A 19,384-nucleotide genomic window follows, 5' to 3' on the forward strand; every position below is an offset into this window, starting at 1 on the left:
CGAGTAAATGATAAAAAGGCAAATAACTCCATAAAAGTGGACAAGCTATTTGAACAGACACTTTACAAAGGAAGATATAGAAATGGCCGGTAAGCACATAAAAACGTCACATTCAACATGATTAGTCATCAGAGAGAAGATAATTAAAATCACAATGAGTTACCACTTCACACCCACTTAAAAGGCTAAAAATAAAGGCTGACAACCCCAAATGCAGAGGAGGAGTGGGAGAAAAGGAACTCTCATACATATCTGGTGGGAACATAAATTGGACAACCACTTTGAAGACTATTCTGGCAGTCTCTTACAGAACAAGTCTCCTGTGATGTGACAGTTGCCTTTCTAGGTAGTTACCCAACTGAAATGCAAGCATATGTCTACACAAACTTGCACATGAATGTTCATAGTAGCTCTATTTCTAATACTCCAAAATGAAAACAATCCAGATCATAAACAGGTCAATGAATAAACCAACCTGAATATATGCAAACAATGGAATACTACTCAGGAATAAAAAGAAAGAAGCATCACATTCAACAACCTAGACAGATCTCAAAATCTATGATGGAAAAAACAGAACAGTGGTTGCCTCTGTGGAATTGCGGTGGGGACCGAGGAGGAAAGGGCACAAGGGGAATTGCTTGTGTTGACAGAGTTCTGCATCTTGACGAGAGCTTGGAGTGTGCATTTCTCAAAACTCACTGCCTGCGGCACTTAAGATTTGTGCATCTCGGTGTATGTACATTTTACCTCCAAAAAGCAAAAAAGAACAGTAAACAGGCATTGATCTCTAGCTAATGCCATGCACGCTGAAGTGTTAAGAAGTGAATTGTGCTTATAGTCGGCAACTTACTTGGAAATGGGTCAGTAAAATAAGGATGAGTGCGATCAAGCAAAAGTATAGCCTAATGCTAATTGTAGAATATTGGTGAATGGGTACGTGGGTACAAATCTTTCAACTGATCTGTATGTTGCAAAGTTTTCATGATAAAATGTGCAGGGTAGCTAAGAAAAAGAAGTTGGTAGCATCGAATGGATAAAATTGTTACACGAGTATTTAAGAAGTTGGTCATAATCATTATCACTAACAAAGCATTAAAAGAATGTTAATCCAAAATAAAAAGACACCTCATGTCCTTCAGACTCCATTTCAGGGCGGCTTTTTCCCTTGGCGTACTGCATTTTTCTTTTGATCCTAGGTGATGCCCAGTGGGTTCCTGCCACAGGGGATCTGAGCTTGCTCTTCCTTCCGCCTATGGATGATCCCCTATCCTCTGTAACCTTCACAGTCTGAGTCCTTGTCTTTCAAGTCTCATATCAACGGCAGCCTCACTGGAACCCTCCACCCATCACTCCCAAGCATCACCCTCATGGATGTTCTTCACAGTTCTTATCATTCTTGTGCGTTATTTGCTGCTCCTTGTATACTACCTTCCTTACGGAACACTGATCTTCAAGAAAGCATCAATGGGCTTAGCACAGGGCAGGGCGCAGCAGCTTCCGGAGCTTTTCTGACGGGGAGCAAATTCATCTGGAAGCGGCCGTCTCTACTTGCGGCACCACTGATCCAAGGATCCTGCTCTTTCCTCTTCATAGTGCGACCTGCTCTTTTGAAATTAACTCAATACGTTTCCCCTCCACTTTTCCTGTGCCCGCGCGCGCGCGCGCACACACACACACACACAACACGCACACCAACACGTACTCATAGGAGCTCTCGGGCGCCAAATGCGCGCCCCCTGAGGGCAGCGATGCAGCCTGGTTTTGCTCGCAGCCGTATTCTCGGTGCGTGGCACAGCGAGGGCTCACAACACCTTCCTTGACTGAGTGAGGCACTCTGACCCCAGCAGTGGGGGCTGGCTTGGCTCTGCTACGCCCTCCGTTCTCATCCCGCCCCCCCGCCCATGATCCCATCCAGAATGAGCCCAAGGCGGGGGGTCCCTTCCCTGCTTTCGCCCCCTCCTTCGTGTGCTAGTCGCTTCGTTCGCTCGTTCATTCATTCAGTAGTACATCCATTTCAGCTGATCCCGCCTCTCCCCGAGCATCCGGCCCGCGCGCGCGACACCCCTGGGATCTGGCCTGACCCTGGCCCCCCAGGCCCCCGGGGCTCGGCCACGTCCCCTTCCCGCCCCGCCCCCTCTTGGGGCCAATCGGGACTGGTGGGCCGGGCGGGCCCGGAGCCGGGGCGGGGCCTCGCTCTCCCACTACCCACGGCGGCGCCGCGGGGCTGCTGGGCTCAGCCGGGCGCTGGCGGCTGGGTGGCGCTTCCTGCCACGCCGGGCCTGGGCCGCGCCAGCGCTGCTCCGCCGAGGGCCGGGCGTCGGCGGCCGCCGCCGGGCCGGGGTGAGCGTGCGGGCCACGAGAGGATGTGCGCGGGGTCCGGGAGGGTGTGCGGAGCCAGGGTGAAGGTTTGGGCCGCGGAGGATGGATGGGGGGGGGGGAGGGGGGCAGGAGCGTGTGCAGGGCTGGGGTGAGTGTTCCAGGGAGTGTGCGGTGAGGGGGACGAGGGCCTGCCAAGTCTTGGGGGAAGTGTTGTTCCCGCGGGAAGCAGCTCGGCCCGGGGGGCCAGCTGGAGCGGGGGACGGGTCGGGGATGGCGGGTACGAGGAGGCCGAAGGCCTTCCAGCGGCGGGCTGGGGGCGACGGCCAGGGGCGGGAATTGCTGGACGTGCCGAGGCCTACGCTGCTTTGGGGGTAAGGCTTGGGGATGGGAACCGGTCTGTACGGGAAGGAGCCCCCCCCCCCCGCCCCCGCCACCGATCCCTCCCACCCCCAAGCGCAATGGAGACGGAGAGGGAAGGAGCGTTGTGGGGGGTGTTACATGGCTTTTCCTCGGTCTGGGGGAGGGGCCGGGCAGCCGTCTGAGATGCGCGGTGGGTGTCAAGGAGAAGGTTCCTTTCCTTTGGGGTGGGGGTCGAGCCTCAGCTTGGCGGGGAGGATGGGGGTGGGTAGCCTAGAGCCCAAGTGCTGGGAAGGAGCGGGAGGAGCAGCCCGTGCCCGGGGAAGACGCGCTCAGGGCCCTTGGTCTGAACAGGGCTTTTTCTGTTGCCCTTCTGGGGCCACCATATCCCGCTCCAGTGCCCCCCCCCCAACTCCTTTGCTGCCTCCTCTGCTCTATATTTGGATGATTAATTACATGTCTTTTTTCCATCCTCCCCACACACATACTCGCCTGTCGCCCAAAGCCCATGGTCCCCTTCAAACACCCCCCCCAAATCCTGGCCCTCTTCCCGGAGGCCCCACCCTGTTCCAACTGACACCCTCCAGCGAGCGTAGGCCCAGCCCCAGGGCCACCGGCCCCCTCCAGTCTCCTTGGTCAGTGAAATATTTCCTCTCCGACCTCAGACCCGACATTTTTCTTTTACCAAAGGATCTCAGATGGGATTGCTCCAACAGCAGCACCCCCTCTGGGTTAATGCTGCCTCACCCCATTCCCCACCCTCCCTCCCCCCTCTGGGCCTTTAAGTGGAAGCAGCTTGCACGGTGCCTGGCACAGTCCCATCCATCCCCCCAAAATGTCTCAGCATCTATATTTAGAATCCTATTGAACAGTGATTTTCAGCCTTCTTTGGGTGCGAGACCCCTTAGAAAATCGCTAGAAAGTATGAATTCTCTTTCCAGAAATCGGACAACGCACAGCGTAGGATCCCATTCAGGAGGCTGGCTCCTGAGTACTGGAGGTGAGGAAGCCTCCAGAACCTAAACCGGCCCAGGGCTAACAAGGCGCAGCCGCTCACACCCTCATCCCCTGAATGCTGGTTGCAATGCGGATTTCCTGGCCCCACCTGCACCTGCTACTCCATCCCTTGAGTTCTTTGAAGACCCCAAGCCGGGGTTCTAAGCCGCCGATCCAGCCCTGGACTCCTTGGGATTCGCACAGCACCCACCACCCCGTTTAGGATCTTTCGTAGCCGGGGCAGTGTAACGTAAACGAAGCTATACTTACAATTTATGTTGATTTTCAGTAAGATAGCACGTGTCTTCTTGGGGAAATGGAAACAGAACCCTTCCCTCCATGAAGTACAACAAACACTACGAAATCCCTTTCCGGTGTACCTTCTGGCTTTTTATAGAAAGGAAGGAAAACGCAAAGCTAAACACAGAGGGACAGGTGCCCAGGCAGAGGGAGAGAGGAAAACGGGGAAGACAAGACAGATGCCTCCCACCCACACACACAGAAAAAGACACACACAGACGCAAACATCCCAAGAAAAACAGACTTTCCTGGTGAAACACCCTCTCTTTTGGCCCTTTAGGATTCACTTCCAGGAGCGGTGCATTTGCACTGTACAGGGTGGACTCAGATGGGCCTTCCCAGCCACATCCTGGCAGGACGGGTTGAGAGCCAGTGAGGGCTAAGCCCGCTCCAGCCCAAGGGCTCGGCTCAGCATCCCCCAAGCCTTGCCTGACCCAGGCGGATGGGGATCTCGGCGCTCCGTGTTCCGTCTCGAAGCCTGTCCTTTCGTGGGGCGCTCATGTCCCGCCTTCCCAGAGGGTGCACCCAAATCTGCTGTCCCCTCAAATTATTTCAGTCCATCAGGTGGGATGGTCCCTGCCTAATTGCTCAGAATTACTCTGAGATACAGTGTCATCCCTGCGTGCCTCTTGGGTAAGTCTGGGCGTTTACAGACCCCACGGGCTGGCCTTAAAGCTGGCCGTACCCTTAGAAGACCCCACGAGAGGGACTGCGAGATGGTGAGAAGGATCGTTTTGGTTCTGGAAGCACTTATGTTTTCTTATATGCCGGTGTTGTTGGACCATCTTTGCCCAGAGACGGTTCTCTCCATCTAAAAGCAACACAACCCAAGATAGAACAGCTAGCCAGTAAGGAGGATTGGGAATCCAGCTGATTAATAGGATGGGTTAGGGTTAGGTTAGGGATGGGAGACGGAGCTGAAGGCCCCCATCTGAGTTCGACGGTGGAGAACGTGGTCCCTTGTGTGACCCGTCAAGACACCCTCGGGGCGTTTTGCTCTGGCCCGGAACTGAAGCGAACACCCTGAGCCTCCTCGTGCTCTGGGGACTGAGAACATCCTGCCTCAGGTCCTCGTTTAGATGCTCCAGGGAGTCCAGGTGATTCTGGCGCCCCTTCGAAGTTGCTGGGAGCTGCCAGATCTGGTTTGGGTGGCCTCGCTTCCTCTCCCCTGCCCTCCCTGCCTAGGGCAGGGTGGCCCCTGCTGAGATGGTTGCTTGGCTACCTGTACCATGGAGTCAGTCGAATGCCGATCTGCTAGGCTCAGAGGTGATCCGAAGACACCTAGGTATTCACTGCTTTTTGTGACATGGGTTGGCTTTTGTCTCCATGGAATTCACCTCCTAATTTCTGTTCTTTCAGAGCAAAGTGGAATGACTATTTTGCTTCTCAGTGTTTCTGATTGCATACGGAAAGCTGGATTTAAATAAGTGGGTTAAAATTTCTGCTGCCCTGTAACGCACAGATCAGGAACGTATGTTCACTCACTTGAACTCTCATGTTTTAGGAAGCACAATTTTTCAGATTTTCGGGCAGTGGCTTACAGCAACCTTGGCAGGGCCTTCGCCCTCTGGGAGCGTGTGGTCGTCCGACTGCGCTTCAGGTCCCACTTGAAGAAGGAAGAGCATGTTGTTTCTATGAGGAGGCAAAGATTTGTTTTCCCATAGTCTTTCTCCCAACGTCCATTTCCCGGCTGGGTAAAGGAATGCACTTAGGAGATTGGGGCGTGCTTTTCCGTGGAGACAGAGGGGGTGATGCTGACCTCGATCGAACGTGAAGCGCTTTCATATTTTGCCTGGAATTGCTTTGACCTTGATCTCCCAAGGTCCACGTTGGGAAGGCAATGGACACCTGTTTGGGTCCCGGAGTCCAGCTCCTCTTCCAGATGCGTTCCACCGTTTTCAAGTAGAGCAGTTGGACAACATGGCTTCTGAGTCATCAGATTGTCTTTGGGGTTGATCAGGATTTTATTTTTAACCGCAGTGGGATTCATACGGGTATCTTTTTCAATGCTCTTCCTTTGCGTGTCCTAAAGCTTTTATACCAGGTGAATCATGCCGTTTAGCTTCCTTTTGTGTGTCCCGGGGCCCTGACACTGTGGGTGGTGATCCAAAGTCCCCCAGGCAAGGCTGGTACAGGAAGGGCCACTCCTGTTGCTACACAGGAAAGGGTAATTAACAATTCGCTTGGGGGTTGTGGCTCCCGGACTTCAACAGTTAATCATGCCAGTTAAGTGGAGACACTTCAGTAGGATCCGCTCGATTAAGAGGAACTGCTCAATGAAATGAGGGGTGTGCCTGTGGCGCCGTGCAGGTCTGAGCCGGCATGGTCTTGGGCGGATTTAAAGCCAGTCCCCTGAACCCGTGTATACCACGAGGCTTCGAGGATGCTCAGTGGCTACCTGGTGTTAGACGGCACCTGGCTGCAGACCACTTCTCCTTTATCGGACGGATGTGGTTCAAAACGTCGCCAATGTTGGGAGCTAGACCTTAGGCAAATTGCTTAACCTCTCAGATCCATGACTTCCTTCTGCGAGCGATGGAGGTGGGAGAAACACGGTGCCAGACACACAGCAGGGGCTTCGTAAACGGAGGTCTGCTGCGTTTAACACAGCCCAGCCCGCGCAGTTTCGCACATGCCTGCCCGGGGCTGGGAGCTGCTGCGGAGGCTGGGGGCTCAGGGGAGACCATGAAAGAGAGACGTGACATTTCTCGCAGGGAGAGTCAGATAAAACCAAGCCGTTTTAGGTGGTGAAAAGTGTTACAGGTAAACCCTCGTGGAGCTGCAGAGTGAACACACTTTGAGGAGGTGTCACTCGAGCGAGGCTTGAATTCTTCTTCGAAGGAGCCACCTGCGACAGGTTCCAGAGGCCTTGAGGGGTGTCGCCTTGGTGGATTTAGGGCAGAATGAGGGCCGAGTGTCCGGCTCAGCCAGGCCTCGTAAGGGGTCAGGGCCTTAGGTCTCTGGCCCGAAGGCAGCGAGACAAGGCTCGTTATTGACCCTCTTCCTCAGAAGGTGAAGGTGAGATGTGCCGCTCTCCCTTCCACGTGGCAACAAAACCTCAGTGGCAGTTGAAGTGCATTTTGCAGAATGAGTCGTCTAAGTCATCTCTGACCAGTTCTTCTTGTTTGGGAAAAACCAGAGTCAAACCATCTGCTCAGAGGGTGTCCTGCCCAGGTGACAGTAGGATGCAGAGGGCTCAGCTGCTGGGCACCTGGGGCTCCCCTCACACGCTGGGGAGCACCTGTGCTGGGCAGCCGGTTAAAGACGGGAGATGGGTTTTCCATGGATGTTGGGGCCAAAGCAGGGCTTCGGCTTACACCTGTCATGGTGCTGAGAGCTTGGGGGGATGAGCCCAGGAAGTCACCCAGCCATGGGCCTGCCTCCAAGCTTTCTGGAGCTGCCCAGATGCTCCTGCCAGCCCCACTCTGCTGTGCCTGCCTTTCCTGTGCGGGCACCTGAGAATGATGACCAGCTTCGAGGGCCAGTCTCAGTTGTGCCCTTGGCCTCTGCCCTGTCCTCGCACACGCTGAGCCTTTTTCTTCCCCATATCTTTTAAAATGTTAAAATCTTTCTTGTTCCTTTTTGGTTACCAAGAAGTGTAGCTTGGTTGCTGTGATGTTTTAATAAACAGCTACTGCCTGTCTACAGTCTTCTTTGAAGGGTTCAGATTTTTGTGATCTGCTCTGTGTCATCCTGCATTGGCCACCTGTTGATTTTTTTTTCATTTACTTATTTTTTATTTTTTGTGTTTTTTTTTCCTCCTACCACCTCTTGATTTTATGCCTAATTTCTCCAGTTTTCTTCATGCTCTGAGTTCTAGGATTCTTCAAGAAGGAGACCCTTCCTGTTGCTTATAGTATATTGTTTTCCATCCTATCTCTGTCTTTACATTTAAAGTCTTTATATTCAAAGTTTCTTGTAGACAGCATATAGGTGAGTCTCTTTTTTTAATACAATCTGATCATCTCTGCATTTTAATTGGTGTGTATTTAGTCCATTTATATTTAACTTCATTATCTGTATGGTTAGAGTTAAGTTTGCTTCTTGGTGGTTGTTTCCGTTTGTCCCATCTATTCTTTTTTTTTTTTTTTTTTACTCAAATGAATTTATCGCATCTGTAGTTGTATAGTGATCATAACAATCTGATTTCACAGGATTTCCATCCCACAGCCCAGGCACATCCCCCCACCCCCCAAACTGTCTCCTCCGGAGACCATGAGTTTTTCAATGTCTGTGAGTCAGCATCTGTTCTGCAGAGAAATTCCGTCTTTGTCCCATCTATTCTTTTCCCTTTGTTTTTCACCTTTCTTCTTTGGAATTATTTTTTAGAATTGTATTTTATTTCCACGACTGGCCTTCATCAGCATCTTGGAGGGCTTCCTACATTTTATTTCTACGTATGTTATAAACCCCACACTACCTTCTTATACTTGCTTGACATGTTCGATTATCTCTTAATTTATATTTCTTCACACATTTACATTCCTGGTGTTCACACCTCCATGATCCAAGTTTCTGTCTGATGTCATTTTCCTTCACCTAAAGAACTTTCTTTAATGTGTCTTATAGAACAGGTCTGCTGCTGAGAGACTCTCTCAGCTTTGCTTTGTCTGAAAAAAAGGTTTTATTTTGCCGTCATTTTTGAAGGATACTTTCCCTGAATATAGAATTCTCGGTTGATAGGTTTTTTCCCCCTTTGGCGCTTTAAAAAGGTCATTCAGTTGTTTTCTGCCTTGCACATTTACTGATAAGAAGTCGGCAGTTATTCTTATCTTTGCTTCTCTGTATGTTAACATCTTTTTTCCTTCCCGCTGCTTTACGATTTCGTCTTTATCACTCATTTTCATCAGTTTGATTATAATGTGTCTTACCGTACATATGCGGGTTCAGGGGGTTGCTTTTTGTTTGTTAGTCTTGCTGGGGGTTGATCAGGCTTCTTGGATCTAGGTTTCATCAAATTTGGAAAATAATACATTTTAGTTGTTATTTCCTCAATTATACTTTTCCTCATCTCAGATCCCAGTTACATGTATGTGAGACCACTTTCTGTTATTGCCCAAATCACCGAAACTCTGTTTTTTAAATTTTTTTTTTTTTATTTCTGGGCTTCCTTTGGGATAGTTTCTATGGCTATGCCCTCAAGTTTTCTAATCTTTTACAGGGGTTTGGGGAGGGCTCTGTCTAATCGACTGTTAATCACATCCAGCAAAGTTTTCATTTTAAATATTGTGGTTTTCATCTCAAAGAGCCAAAAGGCCCATTTGGCTCTTGTTTATGTCATCCATTTCTTTAATTATGTTTGTATTTTTCTTTCAATTCTTATACATAGTTAAGTGAGCTGTTATCCTCATCTGTGAGGTCTATCAGCCATCGTTGCCCAGTGTTGCTATTGACATTATTTTCCTTTCCATGAGTCGGATTTTCCTGCTTCTGGGCATTGGCATCATTTTTTGTTTTTTGTTTGTTTGTTTGTTTGTTTTTTGGATGTTACTCATTGTAGAGATTATGTTGTTGAGTGTCTGGATTTTGTTGTTTCACTGTGAAAAGTGTTGGACATTGTTTTGGAAGGTAGTTATTTGTGGAACAGTTTCATCTCTTCAAGACCACCTTTTAAGCGTTTGTAGAGCAGCTCCAGGGTAGCTGTGGCTCCAGGGATAGATGGGCCCTACCTCTAAAGCATATGGCCCCTCTGACTCTGTACTTAATACCCCAGGTGGTCACTGAGGACTCTCTGCTCTGCTTGCTTGGACCCTGAACATCTGCCTACCTTGGTGTGCCCTCGGAATTGTTCAGCTTGCAGCTTCCGCATCATTCTTTCCCGAGTTTTTCAGAGCGTCACTCTATGCATGCATAGCTTGGTAAGAAAGACTCAAGGGGTGTCTCATGCAGGTTTTTTTTAGAGCTCTTTTTTCTGCACAGCTCCCGCCTTTCTGGAACTCTGCTCTGCAACTTCCAACTGCCTCAGCTTCCCTGAATGCTGGGCTGTGTTGATGATGAAGTCACCAGGCTTTGCTTGGGTCCCCCTTCCCTGCACTCTTTCAGGAATCATAGTCCTGTGCTGTCCAACGCTGTCCAACGCCTAAGAGCTGTTGTTTCGCATCTATGTTGGTTCCGTTTTCTACTTATGGCAGGACATTAAATCCCTTCCTTGTTACTCCATCGTGGCCAGAAGTGGAAGTTTCTGTCCATCCTTTTTAATGTAACAGCTAATTTTATGTAAAAATCTTTCTGGCGTATCGGGGGTGTATACTCCTTAAGGCAGTGTAAAAATGCTTCCTCGGAGAGTTCCCGTCGTGGCACAGTGGAAACGAATCCAACTAGGAACCATGAGGTTGTGGATTCGATCCCTGGCCTCGCACAGTGGGTTAAGGATCCAGCATTGCTGTGAGCTGTGATGTGAGTTGCAGACGCGGCTCGGATCTGGCGGTGGTGTGGCTATGGTGTAGGCCGGCAGCTACAGCTCCGATTGGACCCCTAGCCTGGGAACCTCCAGATGCCGTGGGTGCGGCCCTAGAAAGACAAAAAAAAAAAAGAGAGAGAGAGAGAGAAAGAAAAGAAAAGCTTCCTTTGGTTTAACTGTGAACCAAACCAACCTGACATTGGCCCAGTAACTGTGTTCCTGTGTCTGTGACCTGACTGAAGTGGGGGGCCTGTGATACATGCACACCTGTGATGGGCTCTGAAAGAAAAAGGTAACTTGCATACGGGCTTCAGATCTTTTATTTAGCAACTTAGTCTTTGAAGATTCTTTGTTCCAGTCTTCTTTTTCCCAGCTGTTCTGTTCAGGGGGGCGGGGTGTGGCCTTTAGAGGGTCTCGTCGCTGGTCAGGAAGCCCTGGCTCCTGCTCTTCGGTACCTGTCTTCCCTCTGGAGGCCCAGTCTGCCTTCTTGTTGCCCCTACAAATGCGAAAAGGATCCCTAACTTCCTAGTTGGTTCTCCTGATGTTCTTTTGAGGACACTTCCTTCCTGGCAGTGTGAGCACTGACCTCTTCGAGGCCTGCTGCTCGGAGGCCTGTGGCCGACCCGTCCCTGAGAGCCAGTCTCCCTGCCCTGTCTCCACGTGTCTGTGCCTGGGCTACACTCGTTTGTCTTGTCTGGGTGCCCTCTGGCCGGCCCGTATTGATCCTTTGCCAGCGCACCTTCCCCAGTGTTTGGGATCCGTTTGCTTACGCATATCCAGCCTCTGGCTTGTCCCTCGGCCTCTCTGCAAGAGCAGACTCTACAAGATGTAAACCAAGGGAAAAGGAAATCGCCAGTCCCATCCCACGGGACCCGAAGCACGGCTGCTGTCACTCACAGCTCTTTTCACTTTCCTTAGCTCCGCCTGCCCCCCAGGTGTTGCCCTCCCCCAAGATGGATTCCTGGGAAACCGAGTCCTGACTGGCTCTCTTGAGGTGCTGGCGGCCCGGGTGAGCTGTGCTTCCCGCAGCCTGGGGTGGGGATCTGCCACTGCTCCCCGAGTCCGGCCTCAGCCTCCACCTCCTGCCCCAGCACGACACACAGCAGGGCCTGGATCCCAGCCGCTGTCTTCCCTCCCTCTCCCCGCATTCCTCCCCAGAGTGCCGGGGAGGAATGCGGGCCTGCGGGGCCTGTCATTCCCATCGCACTAGTGGGGAAGCTGAGCTTCAATCTGAGAAAGTGATTGCACTGAGGTCCCTTGGGAAGACAGTGGGAGCCAGGGCCACGGCCCAGGTCTCCTGGCGCATGTCAGGTTCTCTCTCCAGGGCTTCTCGAGGCTCGCGGTTATGTTTCTGTGTTAGCAATGCACAGCCATTCCAGGCTCTCCCCTCCTTCCCTGGGCTTACTGGCACCGCCCTCGCCTCATTCTAGAACGCACGGAAGGACCGTTTATCCCTGGGAATTCTTTCAGGATTCGGTGACATTTGCCAGCGTGGCACAGTACTTCACCAAGAGGGAGTGGTTGAGGCTGGACCCTGAGCAGAGGACAGCGGCGCCTTGAAGGAATGTGACCTCCGCGGGTAAGGATGCCCCTCGCCCTTCCACCAGCTTGGCCACCAGCTTGACGGCCTTAGAAAGCTGGGAGTGGATGATGGGCTCCGGCTCCCCGCGAACCGGCTATGAGGAAAAGCAAAGGGTGTTTGTATTTGCTGCACCCGGCATCTCAGAGTTGCCAGTCTCCCTCCCGACTCCTGTTCTTTTTCTTTTGGCCCCCCTCGCAGCATGCGGAAGGCCTCGGGCAGAGATGGAACCCGCACTACTGCCATCGGCAGAGCCCCAGCAGTGACAACGCCAGACCCTTAACTCACTAAGCCAAAGGGAACTCCAACTCTCAACTCCTAGTGGCACAGAAGGAAGCCCCCTCAGTCTCCTGTTGGGAAAGACATTAGAACAAACTGGCCAATAGAAGACCGAGGGGGCTTCCTTCCGTGCATGGCAACCTGAGGTAGTTGGCCCCTGAGGGCGGGTGACACAGCAAAGCTCCTTTGCACCGTCAGGGGCTGCACGTGTGAGGTGGGGGGGCTTCTTAGGAGGAGAGACTGCTAGGGGCCCGCTCTGACTGTTGTGGAAGAATGTCCAGTTCAGTGGGCAGGCTGGGCGGGGGGAAAGGGAGGATCCACTCCTGAGCCAGACCACCTGGTACTCCCCCCGGGGGCTCAGAGCCTACTTCTTCCAGTCCCTGGAAGGAGCCGACCCTTGGGAAAGGCACGGGACATGCATGGATCCCTCGACCAAGGGCCCCGCCCCCGGCAGACTGTGAGGACCCACGGGGTTTCCCCTTCGGGGCCCTGTCCCATTCCTGCCCCATTCCGATGCCGCCTCTGCTTCCTTCTCCACTCGTAGGAGTTCCTGTTTGGAATCCGGCCTCTGTCTCTCGCCCGCCCTCATCAGGCCCATCCCGGGCGGTGGATCGAGCTGAGCAGCCTGGTGAGTGAAAGCAGCCGCCTGAGGACATGTGAGGACGTGGGGGCGGGGGCAGCGGAGCCTTGGCGGAGGGGGCGTCGCCTTGATGCCCTCAGGCCCCTCTGCCCCTTCCATCCACGGGCCTGGCTTCCGGCGCGCTGGGGGAGCAGCCATTCTGCAGCGGTGGCCTCCAGGCCCGGTGCTCGAGGCTGTCTCGGGAGGAGAGTGGCTCTTGAAGCAGGAGTCCCCTCCTTCCTCCCTCGTCTGCAGCCTGCAGTGTCCTGCCGTTTTCATTTCAGAAAGCATCTGGGGGACCCCACCGCGGACGATGGGTGAAGACGCCCAGTCGCAGGATACGGCGTCCACCAGCTCCCCGAGGGCGGGCGAGCCCAGCGCCGAGGTCAAACGGAGCGGGGACTCGGAGGGGCGGGGAGGGAGCCCGCAGGATCCGCCTGTGGAGCATCACTTTGCCTGTAAAGAGTGTGGGGGTGCCTTTCGGCTCAAGGTCCTGCTGGTGCAGCACCAGAGAATTCACAGCGAGGAGAAGGGCTGGGAGTGCGGCGACTGCGGGGAGGTCTTCCGGGGGGCGTCGGAGTTCAACGAGCACCGCAAGAGCCACGCGGCCCCCGAGCCCCGGCCCGGCCCCAGCCGCGCCCCGGATGAAGCGGCGGCGAAGGGGGAGCAGATGGAGAGGGAGGCGAAGCCCTTCGAGTGCGATGAGTGCGGCAAGAGGTTCAAGAAGAACGCGGGCCTCAGTCAGCACCTGCGTGTGCACAGCAGGGAGAAGCCCTTTGGCTGCGAGGAGTGTGGGCGCGCCTTCAAAGTGAACACCCACCTCTTCCGACACCAGAAGCTGCACACCTCGGAAAAGCCCTTCGCCTGCAAGACGTGCAGCCGGGATTTCCTGGACCGCCAGGAGCTGCTCAAGCACCAGCGAATGCACACCGGCCACCTGCCCTTCGACTGCGACGACTGCGGCAAGTCCTTCCGAGGGGTCAACGGCCTGGCCGAGCACCAGCGCATCCACAGCGGGGCCAAGCCCTACGGCTGCCCGCACTGCGGCAAGCTCTTCCGGAGGAGCTCGGAGCTCACCAAGCACCGGCGCATCCACACGGGCGAGAAGCCCTACGCGTGCGGCCAGTGCGGCAAGGCCTTCCGGCAGAGCTCCAGCCTCCTGGAGCACCAGCGCATCCACACCGGCGAGCGGCCCTACGCCTGCGGCGACTGCGGCAAGGCCTTCCGCGGGCCCTCCGACCTGATCAAGCACCGGCGCATCCACAGCGGACTGAAGCCCTACGAGTGCGACACGTGCGGGAAGGCCTTCCGCAGGAGCTCCGGCCTGAGTCGCCATCGCAGGACCCACAGCGGAGCGAGGCGCTGCGAGTGCAGCGAGTGCGGCCGCGTGTTCAAGAGGCGGTCGGCGCTGCAGAAGCATCAGCCCAGCCACCACGAGTAAGACGGGCCGCAGCCCCACGGCTGCCGGCCGCCGGCCGCCGGCCGAGGCGCCCAGGGCTCTGGGCGAGGGGGGCAGAGTCAAAGGAGATGAACCGTTTTGTAGCGCTTACACATTTTGTCGTCGGAAAGGTTGAAGCCAACTTCTACTGCCACCAGCAATTTATAAGTGTCCGTGTTTCCCCTTTTGCCTATGAGAGTAGCTTCTAGCATTTCGATGTATTTGGGCTGCTTCAGCTGGCCTGAGGTACCAATCCACAGGCCTTGAACCTGAGAGAGAGAGAAGAGAAGCCTGGCCGTGGGGGTGGAGGTGGGGTTCGTCGGTCCTCCCCCACCTGCTCCCCGCCGGGGGACACCGAGACCCGCAGCTATTCGGGGATGGCCTTGAGAGAGAGCGAAGCCAACCTTCCCGAAGAGAAGCTCGCCCCAGACTGCTTTGGCCTACTTGAATTTATAAATTTTTAGGGCTGTAAATAGGACAATCACATGTCTGATAAAGATTTAATTTATTAATTTAGTGATACATACATATTGTAAAGTGCATATGACATAGAATAATATATTAATTCAGAAAATCATTCCCTTTTTCCCTAGCGCCGCTCCATGAGGTCATTTAACTCTAACTCCTCTTACACGTTCCCAACCTCACCGCCTTCACCAGCCTCAGAGTCCCTTTGGCGTCATCGGTTCCAAAGCACATCCAGTGGCTGCCATCCCTCCGAGCTGTGGGCCATGTAGCACTGTGACAAGGCTCTCGCCAGAAGTCGCCTCCCAAGCCATAAGCACATGTTCACGTAACATTAGAATGCTTGCTGTTGTTGTTGTTTCATTAAACTGAAGGTGTTCCTTTTTTGAAACGACCTCTCACCGACTTCGTGAAAGCATCTCAAGCGACACTGTCACTGAGAGGGCCTTCGCTTAAGAAAAAGTACTGAATCGGAGTTCGGTTGCTCTCGTGGCCCTTTTTCTTAAGCCCGTGCCATCTGGTGACGCCCATCCATGTCCAGAGCTGCCACTGACTGGGGTTCGTTTCGGCCTCATGGGTCTTGTCCTCCAGCAGCACTCCTGTGTTCAAAACAAGGTAGGAACGTCTCAAGGACTCAAGGGTGAGGTGGCGCCTCCTTTTCGGGACCCGTAGCCTCTCCTCAGGTGGGGCCCAGCTGGTGTTTCGCCCAGCCTCCATGTCCCCCTCCGGGAAACGAACGTGACCACGGGACGACCTCCGAAGCTCCCCGCAAGGACCGCGGTGCCGCCCGCGCCCGGCCCGGAGGCACGCGCTCGGCGAAGGGCCTCGGCCGTCAACGTCGTTGTCGTCGCTGTTGTTCCGTGACTCCTGGGGACAGACCCAGGCCTCCTGACTCCTGGTCTCCTCTTCTTTGTCTCGCGCGATGACTTCAAATACTGTTTCCGTTGTCTTGCATGCGAATCGTATGTTCATCTCCTTTGACCAGTTACCGAGTTCCCTTTGGATATATTGACTTTAGACAGCAGTTCTTTCTTCATCGACTGTGATGATGGCTTTTCCAGTTTTATTGCTTTGCTTCGTGTAACAGGTTTATTACATTTCTGTTGTGCCAGCTTTTGATTTTCACGTATCCAACACTCATAGGTGTCGGCTACGCCGTAGCTTCCATTGCTTCAGTAGTTACAGGTGATTACATTTTTTTCTAGAATTTTAATTACAAATGAAAAGTTGAAAGCCCTGCCCCACCAGAAGCTGGATGTGCCAGGCGGGCAGGCTGGATGGAAATGGGCCAGAGACGCAGGCTCGCTCATCCAAGACGCAGACCGCACATCTGTGGGCAGTGCTCGACTATCCAGCCTGGCCACTCAGGCCCTCGAGAGGAACTTCCATCTCGGATTGGCCAGCGCACTCTGACCGTTCCTCAGTAGAGCCCTGGCCGTCAGCCACAGGGCCGGGCCTCACCTCCATCAAAGGGGTGGTCCCAACTTGGTGGGTCTTGGCAGCAGCAGGCCGAGGCCTTGGCCATGCTCGGCGTGGATTCAGTGCCTGAGCAGTGGATCCACCCGAGAGACGTCCCAAACACACGGAGACTCACTCGAGGGACGCTGTCACGTGGATGGCCTCCTCCTCCTCCTAGAGAGGGACCCTGGATCTAGAAAGAGCTCGGTTTGGTGGCTTCCGCTTTCGACAACTAGGGGGAACTTCACCCGTGTGTTCTGAGGTGCGGCCACACCTCAGAGGGGCGACGGAGCAAAGGCTCGGAGAAGAACCGCGCCCCTCTGAAGGCTGCGCCATGCCCGGGCTGTGACTTGCAGCAGCCGTGCCCAGGAGGGGCACTCCAAGGCGGGTTTGGAGGGCACCAACGCCCTTCTGACAATGGCCTGTGTGGCATGGAAAGAGAAGTTGGTCATCCTGGGGCTGGGCTGTCACTTCCGCCAGCCCCCCACCCCCCACCCCGGGAGGAACGGCAGCAAGGGCCGGCCAGCAACCTGGCCCCTCCAGCGGCCTGGAGAGCCCGCAGGCAGAAGCCAGCCTCGCTGTGCCGTGACTTCACAGCAGCTGGGCCTGGGGTAGAGGGGGTGCTCGAGGGCTTGCCGAGGAAGCGGGCCCTTCTGATGGGCCCCCCGAGGCCGGGAAGCAGGGTCCCACAGTGACCCTGTGACCTTGGCTAGAAGGTCCTCTGGAATGGCCTCCGGGCCACAGCAGTGTCTCTCCGCGACATCTCCATCCTGAGCCCCGGGCTGGAGAGAAGCTGACGGCACTTGTTACATAGCGATTCTTTTTGCTCTGGGGGCCTCAGTCCTTGCCGTCGTTGTGAATCTGTGTCTGAAATCACTGCTTCCTTCTCTCTTTTCAAGCGGTTATGACGTATGTGCTACAACTGTCATTTGGGAGCGAGCGCGGACGGCCGTGGGGAGGGGGGGGCGTCTGGCACCTTTGCAGGAGACACCCTGCCATTTGTTGCCCGGGTCTTAGGAAAGATCCAGATGCAGTATTAACTTGGAACCTAGCATCGTGGGCATCACCGCTCCACGTGTCTCCGGCCAGGACGCGGCGTCTTGGCATCCGTCATACCTTCTTTTTTTTTCCCATTCGCAGTTCTATGATTTTCTCTCAAACCAACTGTCCTCCAGAGCGAACGCAGCTTTTCGGCCCCTGTGTTTGCGGGTAAAGTCTGTGCGCTCTGCAAACGCAAGCAGTCTGTGGCTTTAACATGTGTCCTGTAGTTGTGCCGAGTCCAGGCTTTGCCCCGGGTCCCTGGGGGGTGGCTTTCGTGGGACTCTAGGTGTACCGCTACGTCAGATGCAAAATGTGACCAGGCTTCCTGTCGCGTGTGCTCGTCTATGCATTCGTGGATCTACCTCATCTCATTTTTCTTTCTAATCACAAAGGCAAACGGAGAGCAGGTGGCTTACCCAGAATGCCGGCTCTCATGCGAAATGTGTCCTTTTCTTATATCCTGGAACCGTCCATTGCTTTTATTCAAGTTTGGGATACTTGCTGAAATTTTCAAAAAGAAAGTAATTGTTTACCACTTTTGCTGCTTAATATGATTAACCGTTTGGATTAGTTGTAACCTGCCCACTGTCGCGTTTTCAAAATGAGCCCCACCCAGTCTCGGTGGGCACCTTTCTTGGTGTTGTGCTCTGCGTGCCCGGGCTCCCCTTCCCCTGCCCTCGTTGTGTGTCACGTGACCCCCACCCCACTCTAGGCTACGTTCCTTCAGTCAGAACTGAGCACCTGCCTCGGGGGCAGCAACTGGTCGACAGAGCTGGAGACGTCGGGGCTGGGCCTTTCGGGTTCTCCATCAGTGAAGAAGACTGAGAGAGAAGTTTCTGGCTGGTGCTGGAAGAAAGAGGGAGCCACGAGGGATCGAGAGGAGTTGCCCCCATGGGCGGCACCGGCTTGAAGGTCTGTGGGCTCCTGCTGGGCACCCAGAGCCGTCCCAGGGTGGCCCGCCCTGTTACGTTCTAGGGTTTCAAGCAACTGCCCTGACTGGGCTGCCTGTGTCCCCGCCATAGAGTCCCCTGACCCGAGCCAGCTTGAGTGGGTCTCTGCTTTTTGCAGTCTGTCGAGAGCAATTGCATTTTACCATTTGGCTGCTTCCCGAGACGAATCACATGGCTGGCCTTCCTCCCGTGCTACCCCGTGGCCCTCCGTCCAGGACCAAGCCCCCCCCCCCCCCCACCGACTGGCGTGAACACCTGTCTTAGATGTGGTCCTATATTCGGTTCGCTAAGATGAGTGAAAACCTATGCCCTCTGGTCTCCATGAGTTTGACCAATGCTTCTCTGTCTGGGCATTGTTCCTGTCCTGCCCCATGATTGCCCCGGGAAATGAGTTCAATCACCACCGCCTACCCTGTTCTCTCACCACTTCCAGCAAATCCGTCAGATCGGGGAGTTGATAACCTCTGTATGGCTCGTGTACTTTCGTTCTGTGGTTCTCCTTGCACCCGTTGGGCTGTTTACTTTCAAAAGGTGACATGGTCTCTTTAAACATGGCCTTCAAAGTTACTTGCATATCTGAGAACAGCTGTGTCCTGCCCCAGTTTGTATTTGGGTTGTTGGCGCTCTTTTCTCCTTCCTCCCCCGTCTCCTTAACTTGTCTGTCTTACGGCACTTACTATAATTGGCCTTGCACTAGAGCTTCGCCCGCCCCCGCCCCCGCCCCCGCCCCCGCCCCACCCGTTAGATTGTGAGCTCTTAGAAGACAGGGGTGGCCCCTCGTGTCCGATGCCCCTACCAGACCTAGCACAGTGCCTTGCATCGAGTAGATTTCAATAAATATATGTTAAATGGCATTGGTCCTCCCTGACTTATTTTGTCCCGCCTGGTGGAAGAGTTCTTCCCTTGCCCCTCGTGTCAGGCTCTGGAGCTCCTCCCTCTGCCTTGGCCCCACCCCCCAGCTGCTCGCTGGATGCCTAGAGGGGACAGGAGGTGCCCTGAGTAGAGAGGGCTGCTTTTCCTGGTGGTTTGAGCCATCCCTTGGCAGAAGGGGCCTGTCCTTCAGCCAGGTGCCTCCCCACCCCGCCGCTAGGGCTCCCCTCTGAGTCTGAATTCCAGGTGGGAGCAGAAGGCTGGCTGGACCCTGAGCTTCCCCTGTAGCAATCAGGAATGGGGTAACAGA

General features: G+C 54.3%; 1 protein-coding gene across 4 annotated transcripts; it reads left to right on the forward strand.

Annotated features, from left to right (window-relative positions):
- Nucleotides 1–2,229: 2,229 nt before the first annotated feature.
- Nucleotides 2,230–19,058, forward strand: ZNF275 (zinc finger protein 275). Of its 4 annotated transcripts, none has more exons than XM_047764086.1 (5): nt 2,230–2,343; nt 11,846–11,954; nt 12,156–12,379; nt 12,778–12,861; nt 13,137–19,058. In XM_047764086.1, the coding sequence occupies exon 5, from the start codon at nt 13,166–13,168 to the stop codon at nt 14,291–14,293; it is 1,128 nt and encodes a 375-aa protein (XP_047620042.1). In that variant the 5' UTR covers nt 2,230–2,343; nt 11,846–11,954; nt 12,156–12,379; nt 12,778–12,861; nt 13,137–13,165; the 3' UTR covers nt 14,294–19,058. The 4 variants fall into 4 exon arrangements, with proteins under 4 accessions (XP_047620042.1, XP_047620041.1, XP_047620043.1 ...); XM_047764088.1 differs by lacking the exon at nt 12,156–12,379 and adding an exon at nt 11,294–11,384 and having other exon boundaries at nt 2,291–2,343; XM_047764085.1 differs by lacking the exon at nt 12,156–12,379.
- Nucleotides 19,059–19,384: the final 326 nt, after the last annotated feature.

Source organism: Phacochoerus africanus, chromosome X (genome assembly GCF_016906955.1).
Source record: "Phacochoerus africanus isolate WHEZ1 chromosome X, ROS_Pafr_v1, whole genome shotgun sequence".
Classification (NCBI taxonomy): domain Eukaryota; kingdom Metazoa; phylum Chordata; class Mammalia; order Artiodactyla; family Suidae; genus Phacochoerus; species Phacochoerus africanus.

Excerpts from the sequence above, each read along its gene's own strand:
- ZNF275 (XM_047764086.1), top strand. The coding sequence starts at position 13,166 with ATGGGTGAAGACGCCCAGTCGCAGGATACGGCGTCCACCAGCTCCCCG.